The sequence below is a fragment of the Tursiops truncatus genome, chromosome 12, assembly GCF_011762595.2.
Source record: "Tursiops truncatus isolate mTurTru1 chromosome 12, mTurTru1.mat.Y, whole genome shotgun sequence".
In the NCBI taxonomy this organism is placed as follows: domain Eukaryota; kingdom Metazoa; phylum Chordata; class Mammalia; order Artiodactyla; family Delphinidae; genus Tursiops; species Tursiops truncatus.
The window spans coordinates 22,329,931-22,347,624 of NC_047045.1; the positions used below are offsets into that span (position 1 = coordinate 22,329,931).

General features: G+C 37.8%; 1 protein-coding gene across 7 annotated transcripts in view; it reads right to left on the reverse strand.

Moving 5' to 3' along the window:
* Positions 1–17,694, reverse strand: part of RNGTT (RNA guanylyltransferase and 5'-phosphatase) — a 249,817-nt gene that overhangs the window by 183,525 nt on the left and 48,598 nt on the right. For all 7 annotated transcript variants that reach the window (XR_002175216.3, XM_019929424.3, XM_019929420.3 and 4 more), the window contains one exon: positions 4,995–5,130. Coding sequence is in view for 6 of the 7 variants with exons in the window: in XM_019929424.3 (XP_019784983.1) it covers positions 4,995–5,130 (136 nt within the window). In the remaining variant the exon portion in view is untranslated. The remainder of the gene's footprint in view (positions 1–4,994; positions 5,131–17,694) is intronic.

Sequence of the window (17,694 nt, forward strand, 5' to 3'; positions counted from 1 at the left end):
ATCTAACACCAACTCCTCTATAAACCATCTTTAGTTTCTAACTAGATGTAATTCATTTCTCCTCTAAACAACCAAAGGACTTGTTTTAAATGCCAATCTTCGTTTTATTCGTTACCTATCATTCTCCGTCTCAACCCAATGAAGTAAGATATCTCCAGGGTGAGGCCTTCTCCTCAACCTTCTAAACAATGCCTGCACTCCTGGTGTGGTACATGATAGGAATGAAAAACTACACTAAACTTTTGCAAATGCTATAACTTGAGTCTTTTTCTTCCTTTTATTTTATGAATTATGATGCTAAAAAACTGTATCTTAAATAAAATGAAAGTAACAAAAATCAAAATAAATGTTCTTGCTGTTCTCATGAACCAATTACCAGAGCTGCTGTATTGGCAATGCAGATTATGGACAGCACAACTCCCGGGGTAGCTGTCACATCAACTACGATAAGAACGGAACACCTTGGAGATGTGCAGTAGCAATACTTCCAACCTTATGCAGTGGCTCTGTCAACCACAAGGGGGTGTGTGTGTGCACGTGCAGCATGCGTGCGCGCACACGCACAAATGTGTTAAAAAGTTTACGTATATATGTCAAAATATTTTACCACGCACACCGTCACAGGAATGAAAATTTATAATACTAGTAGCCTCACAGAGTACACAGTATAGACAATTCTGTGACTCTATAGTTACTCTTCGCTCAGTCTCCGTTTGCCACTCGGTCTCAATCAACTATACTACCTTCTTTCCTTTTTTCTAATCTTTATATCCAGCTCAGTCAACCTCTCCCTGGACTTCTGTCATCACTCTTTATGACCCATCTAAAATTTTCCTTGATCTCATGTCCACTGCTCTTCTCCACACAACCTCAAACTCTCACTCTCTCTAGGTCACATCCTGAACCTTCTCATCACCCAAAACTATACCTCAGAAGTGGCTGATTCAAACATCTCATTCTCCAATCACAGTCTTCCATCTTCTGGCTTGCACACTCCAATATTTACCTGGTAAATTTTTTAAAAAGCACATGGGATTGGGGCAACAAGCATTCAGGTCACTTGGAAAATGGTACTCCCTCTGTTAAACAAATAAATACATATTTTATGCATGTGGCTTTCATTAGGGTAATTCTATCATTGAGAGTTTAAATGAACATTCACAAGCTACTCACTATTTTCCCAATATCACTGATATAAATCTGAAACAGAGATGCAAATTTCATCTTAAGACAGGAAGCATTCTCATACAAATTCCAGAGACTATCAGCCAGATATAATTCCATCTGCCTTGTGAAAAAGGTTCAATACTGAAAAAGTGAATAAATATTAAAGAACATGAGCAGTATCCCTGTAGAAAAGAAACTTACAGTTGTGGGAAGCCATAAGAAAGATGCAGAGTCCCTTTTCCCTCCAAAGAAAAATAGTGAAGGTGTGGCAAAGAGATAAACCACACAACCAAACATAGCAAACAGAAAGGTAAATGGTCTGGAGATAAGCCTACCAGAGATCATTCTGCAGAGAAAAATACAAGCTTCTTGTTGTACAGATTTGCACATAAAGTATAACACACTAATTCAGCCTAACTTCTCAAATAGCCTTGTTCACCCGAAAGCTAAATAAAGAGAGCAAAATCTAAGTGACAAACTTAAGAATAGCCAAGAGACTGGATATCCTTGCACTATCAGACATTAAATTGTATGCTAAGGTTACAGCCTGTAAGTCAACCTAAAACTACCACGGGAAGACCAAAATATTAATGGAATGGGAAAGCGAATCAAGAAACAAACAACGATATAAGGGAATCCCATATACAATAAAAATGATATACCTAATTAAAAAGGAAAAATACATTAGCAGACTGGTGCTGAGGTAACAATTTAGACATTTGGAAATAAATAAAACTGTATCCCTATCTTACTCATTTTACCAAAATGTATCGTGGATAGATCAAATATTTAAATATGTAAATGAAACCATAAAAGTATTAGAAGGAAAAACAGGGGACTATTATAATAATTCTGAAGTAAAAATATCTTTCGTAAAATGACACAAAAGCCAAATATTAAAAACCAAGGTGTTTAACTACTATATATAAAATAGATAACTAATAAGGACATACTGTATAGCACAGGGAACTCTACTCAGTACTCTGTAATAAGCTATATGGAAAAGAATCTAAAGAAGAGTGAATTATGTATATGTATAACTGATTCACTTTGCTGTACATCTAAAACTAACACAACATTGTAAATCAACTATACTCCAATAAATATTTTTTTAAAAAAAAGACAAGGTGTTTATAATTTACCTACATAAATTTAAACCTGTGTCACCGAAAACACCAGAAAAAATATTATTTTTTCAAAATATGGGTCATAAAGTAATACCCCAATAGACAAAAATTTCTCATAAATCAGTAAGAAAAACATGAACACCCAACAGAAAAATGTATGAAAGATCTGAATGGGCAACTCACAGAAGAAATATAGTAACTCTGTATTGTACTAAATACAGTAAAACAGAAGTGAAAAAATATTAAACCTCCTTAACAATTCACATAAATTAAGAGGTAAATATTTATTTCACTATGTGCCAGACACTATTATCAGCACTTTATATAAACTATCCAACTTAATCTTCACAACAGCACCAAGACCTAAGTACTGTTATTAGCCTAACTTCACTACAGATGACGAAACTGAGTAAACGATATTAGGGCCCTCATACAATAACTCATGGAGCCAATAAGACACCATCAGTTAGAGTCAGGGTTCTTAACCACTATGCTATACTGTCTCCTAAAATGAAAAAGTCATTTAAAATTAGAAGATTTAAAATTTTCAAAACCCAGTGTTTAATAAGACAGTGCATAGATCCTTTAGAATGGCTGAACTATACGTGTGTTCAAACTTTCTGGAAAGAAGGGTGGAAATTATACATGTCAATGTTTAAAACGGGTAATGCCCCCAAATCCAGCATAGTGAACACAGTACAGTGTATCAGGTTACTGTCCCTGCCTTGGGAGGACTACGTCTCTTGTACTCCAAGTGGTACTGCCACCTGTGAGCCCCTGGTCTCCACTGTCTCTCTTCCTTGGATATATATATAACTTAGGCAAGGCCCTCTGGAATCTTCCCTGGGATTGATATGTGGATATTGGGAGAGAAAAGTTCCCTTTCTGCTTGGGTTGCAAGGCAACTTGCCTCCCACATGGAAAGAACCTTCATGCAGAGTGAGAACAGACAGACAAGTAAGCAAAGAAAGAGAGAGAAAGACAGCATGGCCCATATCACTTGAGTCCCCAGATCCAGCCTGAAGCAAGCCAAGCTGAAACCTAATTATTTGTGCCAATTTAGTTCTTTTTTCCTCAGTTACTTTAAGTAGAATCTCACTTCTAAGAATCTTAATTATAAAACTGCACAATTGGGCTTCCCTGGTGGCGCAGTGGTTGGGAGTTGGCCTGCCGATGCAGGGGACACGGGTTCGTGCCCCGGTCCGGGAGGATCCCACATGCCGCAGAGCGGCTGCGCCCGTGGGCCATGGCCGCTTAGCCTGTGCGTCAGGAACCTGTTGCTCCGCAACGGGAGAGGCCACAGCAGTGAGAGGCCCGCATACCGCAAAAAAAAAAAACAAAAAAAAAAAAACTGCACAACTGTGAAAGAAAAAGGTATAAGGATATGCATACAAGTATGTCTTATAATACAAAAAATCCAAATGTCCACCAAAAGAGCGCTGGCTAAATTAATTACAGAATTGTTTGTCAAACTTGCCTAATTAAAATCACTTGGGCACTTATTAAAAATAGAGATAACTTGACCCCTGGGAGAGTCTAATTCACTAGGTCTAGGATAGGCTACTGGGATAGGCCATATTTTTAACAAGCATCTCCTATAATTTTCATAAGCAAGATAGTCTGGAAACCCTAAATTACAGTTTTACATATACAGTGGTCTATCATTCAGACTTTTATGTGAAAAAGGTCCAAAACACATTGCTAAGTGAAAACAACACAAATTACAAAACAGATGTAACATTTAAATCTTTTCATGCAAAATTATGTAACTATCCACGTGGGTACATATTTGACCAAAGTACTCATTTTCAGCCAGGGCAGAGGTACCTGTACTCAGAATCTTACTGGGACTGGAAGGGGTCCCAAGTCCCCAAAAGATTCTGATAGACATTCTGTTTAAGAATCTATGCTCTGAGTTAGTATTACTAATATGAATGTGAATCCTTCAGGAGCAGATGTAAGATTGAATGTTCTGGCAGAGAGAAAAGTCTGGAATAATGTTCATCAAAATGATAACAGAAGTTACTCCAATGGTTAAGAGTTCAGGTGATTTTTACCAGCTTTTTTGTAATGTTCTGTATTATTTTAATTTTTATTTACAATGAACGAATACATTTAGAATTGGGGAGAAGAAAGCTGTCTGCACAGGAGAAAGTTAAAATATTTTTAATCAAGTAATTTTATGATTATTAAGTATAGATTTTCTGAATGGGAAAATTCTTATCAGCTTTCAAAATTCAAATGTAAAAGTACAAGTGGCTGCTTTCAAAGACACGATCCTCTTTCAACAAGAACTATTAGTTCATATAGCTAAAGAGCCAAGGAAAAATGTGATATGTCATATCACTCAATTAAAATTCAACTGACAAGTAAAACAATAAAATGAGTTTTTCAGTAAGAATTTTTTTCAATCACAAAGAACAAAAGAATTAAGATTTAATTTTGTTCACTTATTCTGTATCTAAGACAATGATCAAGTGACAGTAAGTGCAGGTAAGAGATAAATGGAATTTAACATCTTAACAAAAACTAGATTCAATTTTTTAACTGTCAATTATACACCAATAAAAAAAACTTTTAAAAAAAACTGGATCTGATTCTAAATTTCCTGTTTAGTTATTAAAAATACATATTTACTTGCACAAGAAAGAAAAACAGCAATGTTTGATATTTTTTAAAAAAAGATAAAATATGACTTACCCCATCTAGGAGAGTATTTGATAAATGCATGCGGAGATCTTTACGAAATGGAAATTCCAGATTTGAAACATGAAACACTGAATTATCTCTATCAATCATAAAAACTTCATTTGTGCCATCAATCAACATCATATACCTTAAATGAAACATTAAAAAGATAATATTAACAGTAAAATTCAAGAATAGAGTCGTAAGAAATATCAGTTGAATTGTTTTTCCTTAGACTTACAATAGCTGCCTGGAATAATGTTCACCAGAGTCCCCCCTCCACCATCATTCAAATTAAAGTACCACAAATAACAAAATCTTTTTTAAAGACGTTTTTGTTTCCTATAAAAAACATACGGTATAGAGAAATCAAGCTTTTTACGGAAACAATGTGATGTTCAAGAGCAACCTTATAACCCATCTTAGGAGAGAACGGTTCTCTAATTTTTATTAGATCTTAAACACCAAAGTTTACGAAACACACAAACACACATATATGTAATTACGGAATTTTATTGGCTCAGCAACTATACAAATTAGGAATTACTCTCTCCACTTTGCAGTAAAAAAAGAAAGTGATTTGCAAATGGCAAGACGTCAAAGTATCCAATGCTCCTTCTGCCACACAACAGTGAGCAAAACAGCTAACCTCTCTCTTTGAATTAATGTGATGATACAACCAGATACCACCATTTCAGGTACAACTCTCATTCATTACTATAAAATTAAAATATTTTTTAACACAAGCTCATGAGAATTTTTATTAGCCAATCAATATATGAGGGAATTTATATACTTTAAAATGTGTCATCCTCCAAATGGCCGAGTTACTATCACTGATTCCCAGTTAGTTGATCATCAAGAACAGAGCTCTACTGCACACCATATATAAAAATAAAGTCCAGATGAATTCAAGTCAAGGAAATTACAGACCAACAGGCTATACTACCAAACAGATAACAGCAAGATTTGGGATGAAAATGGAGACCATACCCAGGTACCAAACTCTTCAAAGAATGAGAGAAATCTGACAGCAATAAGTTAGAAAGTTAAAAGTCATGAGCCTCAAAGGAACAGAAGAATGACTGTGTTGTCTTGTTTGTTGTTAAATGAAACACTGGAAGACTAATAGTCTGGATGTACCACTGAGAATAGAGGAGAATGCGGACCATCTGCCTAATTTCCTACCCATGAGGTAGGTCAGAAAAAAAAAAGCAGCAACTCAAAGACAGAGCTAAATCAACTTAAGGCTGAGGGACAGAAGAAACGTTCAACAAAGAGACGGAAGCAAATGTAGTACATGGTGGCTAATATAGAGGACAATTTGTTTCCCATAAACAACTGTTATAAAAAACAGAGAGACATGTTCAGGACAGACGAGGAGAAATGGGAGGGCTGATTAAGGTAACAGAAGTGTGTGACAACAGGCTGAAGAGCAGCAAGGCAGACCAAAGGGGCTGACATTTGGGGACTGGATTGGAAGCCTGCTGTTACTAGTGTTTTCAAAATAATTAGTCGTAGCAGGCACCCGGAGAGGAGGTGAAGGACTCGGGCCCTTGCTATGTATTGAAAGAGCTGTATCCTTAGGAGATGGGGATTGTGAAGACTCAGGCTGCGCTTGGAAAAAGAAAATCAGCCTCAGTCTGGACTGACTGTGCATCTGAGAAAGTCAGACCAACTGCCGGGCCAGCAGGTTGGCAGACAACAGGAATACTTAGTTCCCGAAGCTCCTGCACGTGCTTTCCAAAAGTGACAAATCCTAGCAGATAGGGAGAGTCTAGTCTTCTTGAAGAAGTCAACCTTGCCCTGCGTGGTATTTCAAAGAGAATTTAAATCAACATAAGAATAGGACAAATAAGGACTTCCTTGGCGGTCCAGTGGTTGAGACTCTGCACTTCTACTGCAGGGGACATGGGTTTGATCCCTGGTTGGGGAACTAAGATCCCGCATGCCGTGCTGACTGGCCAAAAAAAAAAAAAAAGAATAGGGCAAATAAAAAGCCTGTGATACCTTCTGCAAAAATGGTACTGAAGACACAATCCATCATGTTGTTTAAGGACCTAGGTCAGCATTTTGCAAAGCTTATTATTTACTTTTAGGATTTCATGGCAAAATAAATTAGGGAAACACTATATCTTTCTCTGGGAAAGTCAAGATACATATCAGGAACATTTAAGGTTGTAAGAAAACATGGAAGGAGTAACTCAGTTTTCCTGGGTCTCTCCCATGTATATAGGAGATATACATGTTATTAAACTTTTTCTCCAGTTTAAAAACAAAGAAAACATACAATAGTCTGTTTATCTTATTTAGCCCATTATTTCCTAAACTTAATCTTGATATCTGTTAATATCCGACAGAATTAGTATTCTTTTCTTTTTTTTTTAATTTAATTTTATTCATTTTTTATTTTTGGCTGCATTGGGTCTTTGTTGCTGCGCGCGGGCTTTCTCTAGTTGCAGCGAGCGGGGGCTACTCTTCGTTGCAGTGCACGGGCTTCTCATCGCGGTGGCTTCTCTTGCTGCAGAGCACAGGCTCTAGGCACATGGGCTGCCGTATTTGTGGCACACAGGCTCAGTAGTCATGGCTCGCGGGCTCTGGAGTGCAGGCTCAGTAGTTGTGGCACACGGGCTTAGTTGCTCTGCGGCATGTGGGATCTTCCTAGACCAGGGCTCGAACCCATGTCCTCCACATTGGCAGGCGGATTCTTAACCACTGCACTACCAGGGAAGTCCAGAATTAGTATTCTATATTCACAGTGTGAGAAAAGCTGGCTTATGCTAACAAATTTCAGAATTCAGAAAAAAGAAACAGGACTTCCCTGGTGGCACAGTGGTTAAGAATCCGCTTGCCAATGCAGGGGACACGGGTTCGATCCCTGGTCTGGGAAGATCCCATACGCCGCAGAGCAACTAAGTCTGTGCGCCATAACTACTGAGCCTGAGTTCTGGAGCCTGCGAGCCACAACTACTGAGCCTGCGCACCACAACTACTGAAGCCCACACACCTAGAGCCCATGCTCCACAACAAGAGAAGCCACCACAATGAGAAGCCCACGCACCACAATGAAGAGTAGCCCCCACTCACCACAACTAGAGAAAGCCCGCATGCAGCAATGAAGACCCAACACAGCCAAAAATAAAAAATAAAGAAACGGTTTCCCTCTTCTGATCATAAGATGACAACAGAAATTATATTTCCCTTTTCACTGGCTGCCCAGAAGCTCAGAATTAAATATAATGTTCAAATAGAATAATTATTAAATCCCAGGGTGCTGGTACATTCTGCTTTTTCTGTCATAATTATTCTCTATTCATTTTTTAACACACTTATTTGAGATATATATATATATATGAATGCATACATATCTATCAGATTTTACTTCAAGTGGAATATCAATTAAAAGAAAATACTATCTATGTATATTTATGCATAAACAGATTTAAAAGACCAAGGAAGGAAAGGCATTAGAAGATGGAATTCATTATAAAGGATTGCTCATGGGAAACTCAGCTTACATATGCAGAGATATCAGAGAAATTATTTAGCAGTTGGTATTCAGAGATTCTTCTGCACATATAAATTTTCAGGCTTTGGAACAGAAGTTTCTGGAATGTGATTTTTGGTTTGAACTCCAATCATTCCGAATCACATGTACTTTTGTTATGTGATACCCATGAAAAATAAGAAGCTATTTCCTGTTAGGGAAGAAAGGGAAGGAATGTGGAAATAACCTCAACTGCAAATTTAATATACAGAATTACCAAATTATTTGTATTATATACATTCTCATTAAAAGACAAAAATACAGGGCTTCCCTGGTGGCGCAGTGGTTGAGAGTCCACCGCCGATGCAGGGCACATGGGTTCGTGCCCTGGTCCGGGAAGATCCCACATGCCGCGGAGCGGCTGGGCCCGTGAGCCATGGCCGCTGAGCCTGTGCGTCCGGAGCCTGTGCTCCACAACGGGAGAGGCCACAACAGTGAGAGGCCCGCGTACCACAAAAAAAAAAAAAAAGACAAAAGTACAGAAGTTTCACTGAATTAAAGCACTGATTCACTTTTTATATTGAAGTATATATACCAAACCATATAAATAACAGAAAAGCCAAATTTATAAACTGCTTTTATTTATTTATCACTGCTCTGCGCTGCGCAGCTTGCAGGATCTCAGGTCCACGACCAGGAATCAAACCCTGGGCCTTCGGCAGTGAAAGCACAGAGTCCTAACCACTGGACCACTAGGGAATTCCCGCGTAAACTGCTTTACTTTAAATACTGGTTTTCCAGCTTGACTAGAAAAGCTGCAGTCACTGAGATGTGAGATAGCTAATCAAGTAAAACCACCAATTATACATTAATACAATTCAGGAAGCACATAATTAAAGAGGAAAACTGATTAAAAACAAAATATTGGTAACTAATACCACCTTAGAGGTTTAACTCACATTCCTAATAGTAGTCTGAGGGTAAAATAATCTTTAAACATCTTATAATTTAAATTTATCACCAATATTCATTAATATGGAAAGAGATCCACAATATATTAAATGAAGAAAAAGCAAGTTAAAAATCAGAATGTATGACTATGAGGGGTAGGGAGATAAAACTCTGTATGAATAGTAAAATAGACAGGAAAGCCTACACCAGAGAATTGTCATCTCTATGCGGAATTATCAATAATATTTGCTTTTCTTATTATACTTTTTTGTACTTTTAAGAAATTTTAGAAATAAGCTCAAATTGCTTTTACAAGCCAGGGGGAAAAATATTAAACTACAGAAAAAAGAAAAAATAGAAATATAGTCTAATCAGAGTCTGAGAAATGTTTTTTCCTTTGGCAATAAAATAAGATGCGATGTTAAACCTCGATGGTCATATACCACAGCAGCTTCAAAATTAGCAGGTATTTCTCCTCTCCTATTATAAAGCATTCATAGTGGGTAATAAAAACAGAAAAGTTGATCATTTAAACTGATTCATTTCACCACCATCTCTTGTACCAATTCCTATCAAACTCACTATGGTTTTTTGTTTTAAATAATTAACCAGTTAATTTTTTTAAATATTTACTAAAGGGCCAACGAGTTATCAGGCACAGATGCTAGAAATATAACAATGAAGAGCACAGGTTCTTCATCTAACTTCATATAATTTGTACCCTTAACAAGAAAACAAGACATTAAACAAATAATCCCAAACATAATAAGTATTGACAAGGTGAAGTACTAGGCACTACAGGAGCATACAAAAGGCAGAATCTGTCAGAGTTCAGATATCAGGAAAGGCATCCCAGAGGGATTCTCACGTAGCTGATAATAACATCAGGTTATGATCACTTAGTGAGCAATGGCTATGCACGGAGCAGTGTTCAAAGCCCTTTATATTAACTCAATTAAGCCTTACAACAATCTTACCATGTAGGGAAAATTACTGTTCCCATATTCCAGATGAGGAAACTGAAACCACAGTAAGTAACCTGCCCAAGGCCATAAAGCTGGCAAAATAGCAAAGGTGTTATTAAAACCTAGACAATAATCTATCTCGACAACCTCTACAGTATCCTGCCTCCACCTGCATTGTGCAGAAGTTAACCCAGCAACTTCTGTTGGGGGTGGAGGGAAAAGGGAAGGAGAGATGGGGTGTGTGGTGAGAACCAGTGCTTGGTACAGTCTACCAGTTGCAATATCCTTGAGACAAAAACAGAAGGTGCGTGTTTTGGCAACAAAAAATTCAGAATACAGAAGCATAGAGAGAAAGAGGGAAATGGCATGGCTTAAGTCTAGAGAAGTAGTCAAGGACTTAGTGATTCATGAAAACTCTTTTTCTCTTTATTCTAGAAAGTGGAAAACCCCTTGCATGAGACAAACAGAAACCATAATGGGTAATTCAAACCCAAGATAGGTAATACAGGAAACTGGTTACAAAGATATTGGAAAGCTGAAAAGGTTAACAAGGGAAGATGAAGATAACAAGAGATGAGTAACTGCAGGAAGCACTACCACCTAAAGGGCTGTGGGAACAAAACGGAAGAGGCGTGTTATCAGAGGCCAGGAGCTTGGAGGATGGGCATTTCGGGGCCTGGAAGGTGGGGGCGGGGGTCCACGGAGCTCAGGGCTCAAACCTCTAAGGAGGTGGCACTAAATGGCTAAGACCTGGACCTCTAAGGAGAGGAGCACAGCACCTCAAGTTTCAATCTCTACAGAGGAAGCACAGAAGGGAGGATGCTCAAACAGCCTAGAGGGTGAGAAAATGCAAGCGGCACTCATTTGCCTAGGATGCACCCTCCAGAAGCTGGCACCTCTGAGAGGGAGCAGTGCGGTTGGTGCTGGGAGTGCCAAAAGAAGCTGGGAACGGAGTAAGAGTTGTTGCTGGCGGCTGGAGGGGTAAAGAAAGTAGAAACAAGAGAAGTCGCTTCTCTCACCTTCCAAATTCCTACGTGCTCCCCATGGTAAAACCCAACAAGAGGCAAGCTGGCAAGGGAGTCAGAGAAATGCAGTTTGCGGAGTCCCTCATCACAGTTTAAAAGGGTGGAACGGGAGCTGAGGAAGAGCAGGTAGAGAAACAGCAGCCCACTGAAAGGCTTTTAGCAAACTAACAGCACAATCTGATCTGTACTTTTCAAAGTTCACCTCCACATAATGTATACTCCTATAGGATAGGAACCGATCTGTAGACCAGAGAAATTATGAGGCTTTTATGGTACTCCAAGTGGGACTACAGTGGCAATAATAACTTAGAGGTAAGCGGATAAATTCAGAACGTGTAAGAGGCAGACTGACAGGATAGTGTGCTCTTGACTGGCTACGGGGCTGAGGGGCAGAAGTCGAGGAGGACTCCCAAGCTTCTGGCAGGAGGAATGAGTGCACTTTATTTGCTGAGCCGTGGAGCACAGGAGGAGGAAGCAGTCACTGTTCAGTTTCGTTGGGGAGAAGTGACAGACAGGATACGGACATGGATCTTTTCATTTTTACATTGGAAACCAAAAGGCCCAGATTTTCTCTATCCCTGTCTCTAGCAGGCTGGAAGTAGGGTCTAAGTCAGACAACCAAATGCTCCCTTCCCAGAACTTTTAACTTGAGAGACAGTGAGGCACAGGAATAGATTAAAAATGATTCGGAGAGACAGCAGAGGCACCGTCACCAAGTGCCAGTGGTGGCTTCCTATTCCAAGTGTTCCTGTGCCTGACCTTGGCTCTGGTCCTTGCTGCCTGGCTTCCCTTGATTCCTATCCATTTTCTGAGACTGGTTCTCCTGAGAGCCAGCCTTCCAATATACTCCTTTGTTTACATTAGCCAAAGTTGATTTCTACTGCTTACAGTCGATGCAATGCTAATGGATATGCTGTTTGGTTGTTGCTTTTTTTCCCCATTTTGCCCACTATATACTGCTGAATTCAAGTAAGTTATATGTGCCCATGATAGAACCACACTGTAATGTCCCCCAAACTATCCTCAACACCAATGGTTATGTGATACCAGCTCTTTACACAATAACTTCATGCCAAGAGATATGCCATCTATTTCCTGTCCTTCAACAGAGATAAGTGTACAATGTTAAGCCCAGAGTCCACCTTCCCTTTGTATCTTTTCTCTCATAAGAATTCACTGCCAAACCTCTACTGTTTCTATACCAGCTACATTTCCTCTCATTTCTATTCCCAGTAGAACTGGTATACAGCCTCTGAAACCTAATTCTCAAGACTGTAGAGAAATACATTTATATTAAAATCTCTTGCAAAGAAATTCACAATTTAAAGCCGCTTCCCCAGATACAATCATAAACCTTTCTGACATAAGAGCAGTTGGTCAGACTCTGGCCCCGACCCACCAACGCCTGTCAGACCTTATTCCAGAAACGATGCAAGAACTGCTGACTTGCTGAACCCCAGCTTTCTTCCTTCCCCATGGGGCGTTAGGCACACTTTGCCTTTTTCTCTCACTAGCTCACTGCTCAGTAAACTTGATCTCTGGTAATCTCTTTTGCAAAGTATATCCACATCCTCTTTAACCCATTTTTCCCCCATTTCTTTCAACTGTTAAACAAAAGAGAAATTTATGTTATGTATATTTTACCACAATTTTTAAAAATGAAAAACCATTTTCCTCCTTCTCACCTTGTTCACTTAGTTCCATTAATGAGCTTAAGAGAGCTCTACCAGAGGCTAGTGACACACCTGTATCAAGCAAAATTAAAAGTCATGAGTTTCTGATCCACCTAGACAAAATAATCAGTGTCACAAAGTCCCCCCCAGTCTCCATCATGCTCTCAATCTAGCTCCTCCCCATCTTATAAAAATCAAATTCATTTCCCCAACAGAGTTTTTATAAACTTCTTTATTTGTTGCAATATAGTTTGTTTGGTTACCTGTGTTGAAACAGTACATATTGTCGCTTTTCACAGCAGACAAACACAGTAAATGATTTAGCTACCTTAGGAATTAAGCAAGCTTTATAGGCTAGGTTGGGAACCAAACCACCATTTAGACTACAATTCTATGGAAACACAACCTAAAGTCTACCAACATAAATTAAGGAATCTCAGAAAAAGACTTCAGATAACTTGAAACATCACTGCTTACACTGCTTCCACAAAAAGACCAATATTTGATGATAAAACAATGTAATCCCTACACACAGCTTTACTTTCAAACATAATGCTATAATCTGTTTAGTTGACACAAATAACATTTCAACCTTTGAAAACAAAAACTATTTGAAGTACAGCTTTACCTTATTTTATCTTCCCAGAAACTCAAAGAACTCATATTAAGGTCATTCTTATTTTCACATTAACAAATTAAAGAGAACATACACACAAACAGTAACACTACCGCCACCTAACCTTTTTAAAATTTATTTCTGCTATTAACAATCACTGAAATGAAGACACAGTCCTAACATATTCTTCACATAACTGTGAAGACACAGTTCTCTTCATCAAAAACTATCAAAATTTTCATTCAACATTATAAAAGATTCCAACCTAACAGGTATTATCATCTTGATTTACTGATTCTATACGCAGAGCAGACTTCTTCAAAACGATTAGCTCCTTTTTAATCTTCATATCACAGCAATTTAAAGTTATAAAACAGATGTGATTAAAGTTTTATAGTCTTAAATTCACTTTAAGCCCACAGCTTCATTCTATTATGTGATCACTTATATACATACAACAGTAATTAAACAGACAACGTGTATTATTTAATTTTAAACTGCAAAGCCCATTCACTTCCACACAAATTTAATTGTCAAACTTGTCTAATCAGCCTCCGATCTTAGAATGTTAATTGTATGTTAAATGCAGGTCAAAAGCATGCCACTGAACATCTGAACAGTTTGCTAACACTTAACTGTCTCCTACTTAAGCATAGTCATCTTTATTTTATATGTTGTTTATACAGCAAATTTTCCACTATGTTATGTTCATCTGAGTTTTGTTTAAGCTTGGTACTTGGTAAACTTTGTCTATGGAAAAATCATCAGTCAAAAGACTTTTATTTCAACTTGGGTAATTCATCGCAAATAAATCTTGAAGACCCAGGGGTATCTACCATTTAAAAAAAAAAAAAATCCCAAATCCTCCAAGCCTTCTCATTAAAATATCATGTATGCCTACTTCTATTAATAGATAGTAAAAAATTTTAAAGCATAGATGTTTCTGTTTCAAGAAACCCCTTCAACCAGCAAGATTTAGTCTGTGCAAGCTTAAAAATCAACTCTAAAAGAATCTGGCAGGTGTAGGGCCCACTATCAGCTTCTAGAGTCCTCCCTCCCATTCCACAGAATTAATGATACGTAATACAAATAATCAAGTATATAATAAGATTTAGAGTAAAAGTCTTCCAAACCACTCAACAATTTAAAAATTTAATTTTCTTACTTTGTTTTCATGGAGTATGAATGGTACCAGTGCTATCATTATGGGCTTTGGGGGAAAAATTCCAGTTCCAGAGCCTGTAACATCAGATTCAATCAGTGCTTGCCATCTAGACCACTAAAAAATAGGCAGGCATCTGTAACCAAAAATCTCATCAAATATTATAACATGATTCTAACTGTCCAACTCCTAAGTATATGCTTTATTTTTTTAAATAAATTTATTTATTTATTTTTTGGCTGGGTTGGGTCTTCTTTGCTGCATGCAGGCTTTCTCTAGTTGCGTTGAGCAGGGACTACTCTTCATCACAGTGCATGGGCTGCTCATTGAGGTGACTTCTCTTTGTTGCAGAGCATGGGCTCTAGGCGCAAGGGCTTCAGTAGTTGTGGCACGCAGGGTTAGTTGCTCCGTGGCATGTGGGCTTTTCCCAGACCAGGGCTCGAACCCATGTCCCCAGCATTGGCAGTCGGATTCTTAACCACTGCACCACCAGGGAAGTCCCTAGGTATATGCTTTAACTTCAGAAGTGCAACTGTCTTATCCCTTTCTCATTTTGCCATCCTCCACTGCTCAGAAATGTGTACATGCCTACTGCTAAGCCTATGTATGTGTAAAGCTATACCTTGTCCTAAAATACATGATCTTCAAACTCTTACTCAAAACTCCCTTTCATGAAATCTCTTATACTCTAAATAACAGGTCCTATTCAAATCACTCTATCACTCCAAGTTTTCTAAAAATTATAAATCTAATATGTACAAAAAAGAATTGCCTCTGGTAGAAGAGAAGCATACGGGGAGCAAGCGGGAGCCTTAAAGTTCACTTCAAGGAATTTCAACTTTACTTTTAATTGAGCTGAATTACAGCTAAAATGCAACACATGTTAAAAGATAAAGTAATATACTATATGTTGTTCATTAGTGAACATTAGTTATAGAGGTATTTTATTACATACCATTAATTATATATTAATATATAGTAAATAGGGGGGAAGATATCTATAGGCAAAACAGAAGGCACCAACATAGAAAGATATGTGGGAGTCCACTATGGAGGTTAAAACATTCATCCCAGACAGGCTCTTCCTAGCTGTGTGATTTTGCACAAATCGCTTGACTACTCTAAGATGCAGTTTCCTCATCCAAAGTCTCCACCTCCTAAGCTGGTTGCAAGAATTAAACGAGTTAGTACCCCCAGGTTCTAAGCAGCATTATCCACAACAGCAACAGTGTAGAAGCAACCCAAGTGCCCATTGACAGACAAATGTATAAGTAAAATGTGGTATATATATTAAATGGAATATTATTCAGCCCTAAAAAATGAGGGAAATTCTGAAGTATGCTACAATACAAATGAACCTTGAGGACATTATGCTAAGTGAACTAAGCCAGTTACAAAAAGATAACTACTGTATGATTCTACCTATACGAGGTACCTAGAGTAGTGAGAAATCAGAGAGACCAAAAGTAGAACGGATGGTTACCAGGGGCTGGGAGAACTGGGGAATTATCATTTAAAGGGTATAGAGTTTTAGTTTTGCAAGATGAAAAGAGTTCTGGACATGAATGGCAGTGATGTTTGCACACATTATGAATGTATTTAATACCACTGAACTATATACTTAAAAATAGTTAAGATGGTAAATTTTATCTTATGGGTATTTTACCACCATAAAAAAAATGAAAAAGAAAAAGAATTAAGTGAATTAATATATGAAGAATACAGAACAGTACCTGGCACATGGTAATAAAATGTAAGCTATTGTTATACTATGTCCAGGGCACATAGTAAGTACTTAATTAAGGCTGGATATCATTGTTATTAATACTATGACTACTACTTTACACAATCCAAAAAAGAGTCAAGGTCATTAATAAACAAAGTCTGGATAAGACAGAAAGGATTCATTTCCTGTAGGCAGGGAAGAAGAGGACATCTCTTCTGAACAGAGAGGAAAAAGAGATGAGTGAACCAAAAATTTTGAAGTGCAGAAAAGTAAACCATAGGTAATTCCCTTGAAGGTTACCCACAGCCCACAAACTCAAGCTTATATGCATCTTTACACAAAAGCAGGCAAGAACTACAGTAAGTAGTTCCTTATTTCTTTTTTCTATGAAGAGCTGTAACCCAAGACAATTTTGTAAAATCAGAAGCTGCACTACCTGAGTGAGCAATAACTCAAAGAGCTCAAATCAAAGAACCTGAATCAGGTGGATCTCTCAATCTGTCTAGAAAACTGTTTCCTAAACACTAAAATGATAAAAACAAACCTGAGCCTAAAATATTCCAATGTACTGAAACAGCTTCTTAAAATTTACTAACAATAATAGTATATATAAATACACAATTACTCCAAAAGGTATTGTACATAATGGAAAATTACCATGTTTTTGTCCCACAATCTAGCTCATTATATAAAAATTAGTAAAAGGATAATTTAAATAAAATTATAATTAAGGGAATTCCCTGGCGGTTCAGTGGTTAGGACTCCTCACTTTCACTGCTGAGGGCGCGGGTTCATTCCCTGGCGGGGAACTAAGATTCCACAAGCCGCACAGTACGGCCAAATTTAAAGTGTGTGTATGTGTGTGTGTGTATCTATAATACATTAAATCTACATGGGTTCATATTTCCCTTAGCAGCTTAAAAGAAACATAAGAATTATCATAACAGTAAGAGTAGCTGATCAAGTCCCTTTCTATGTACAAGTTTATAAGATCAACTAATCAACAGAGTTTACGGAAATGCAAGAAGTAGAATATAAAAGCATACCTTTCAACTAGTGAAAAGAACTGTCAAATCAGGACTGAATTATTTGCTACCAGCAATATGC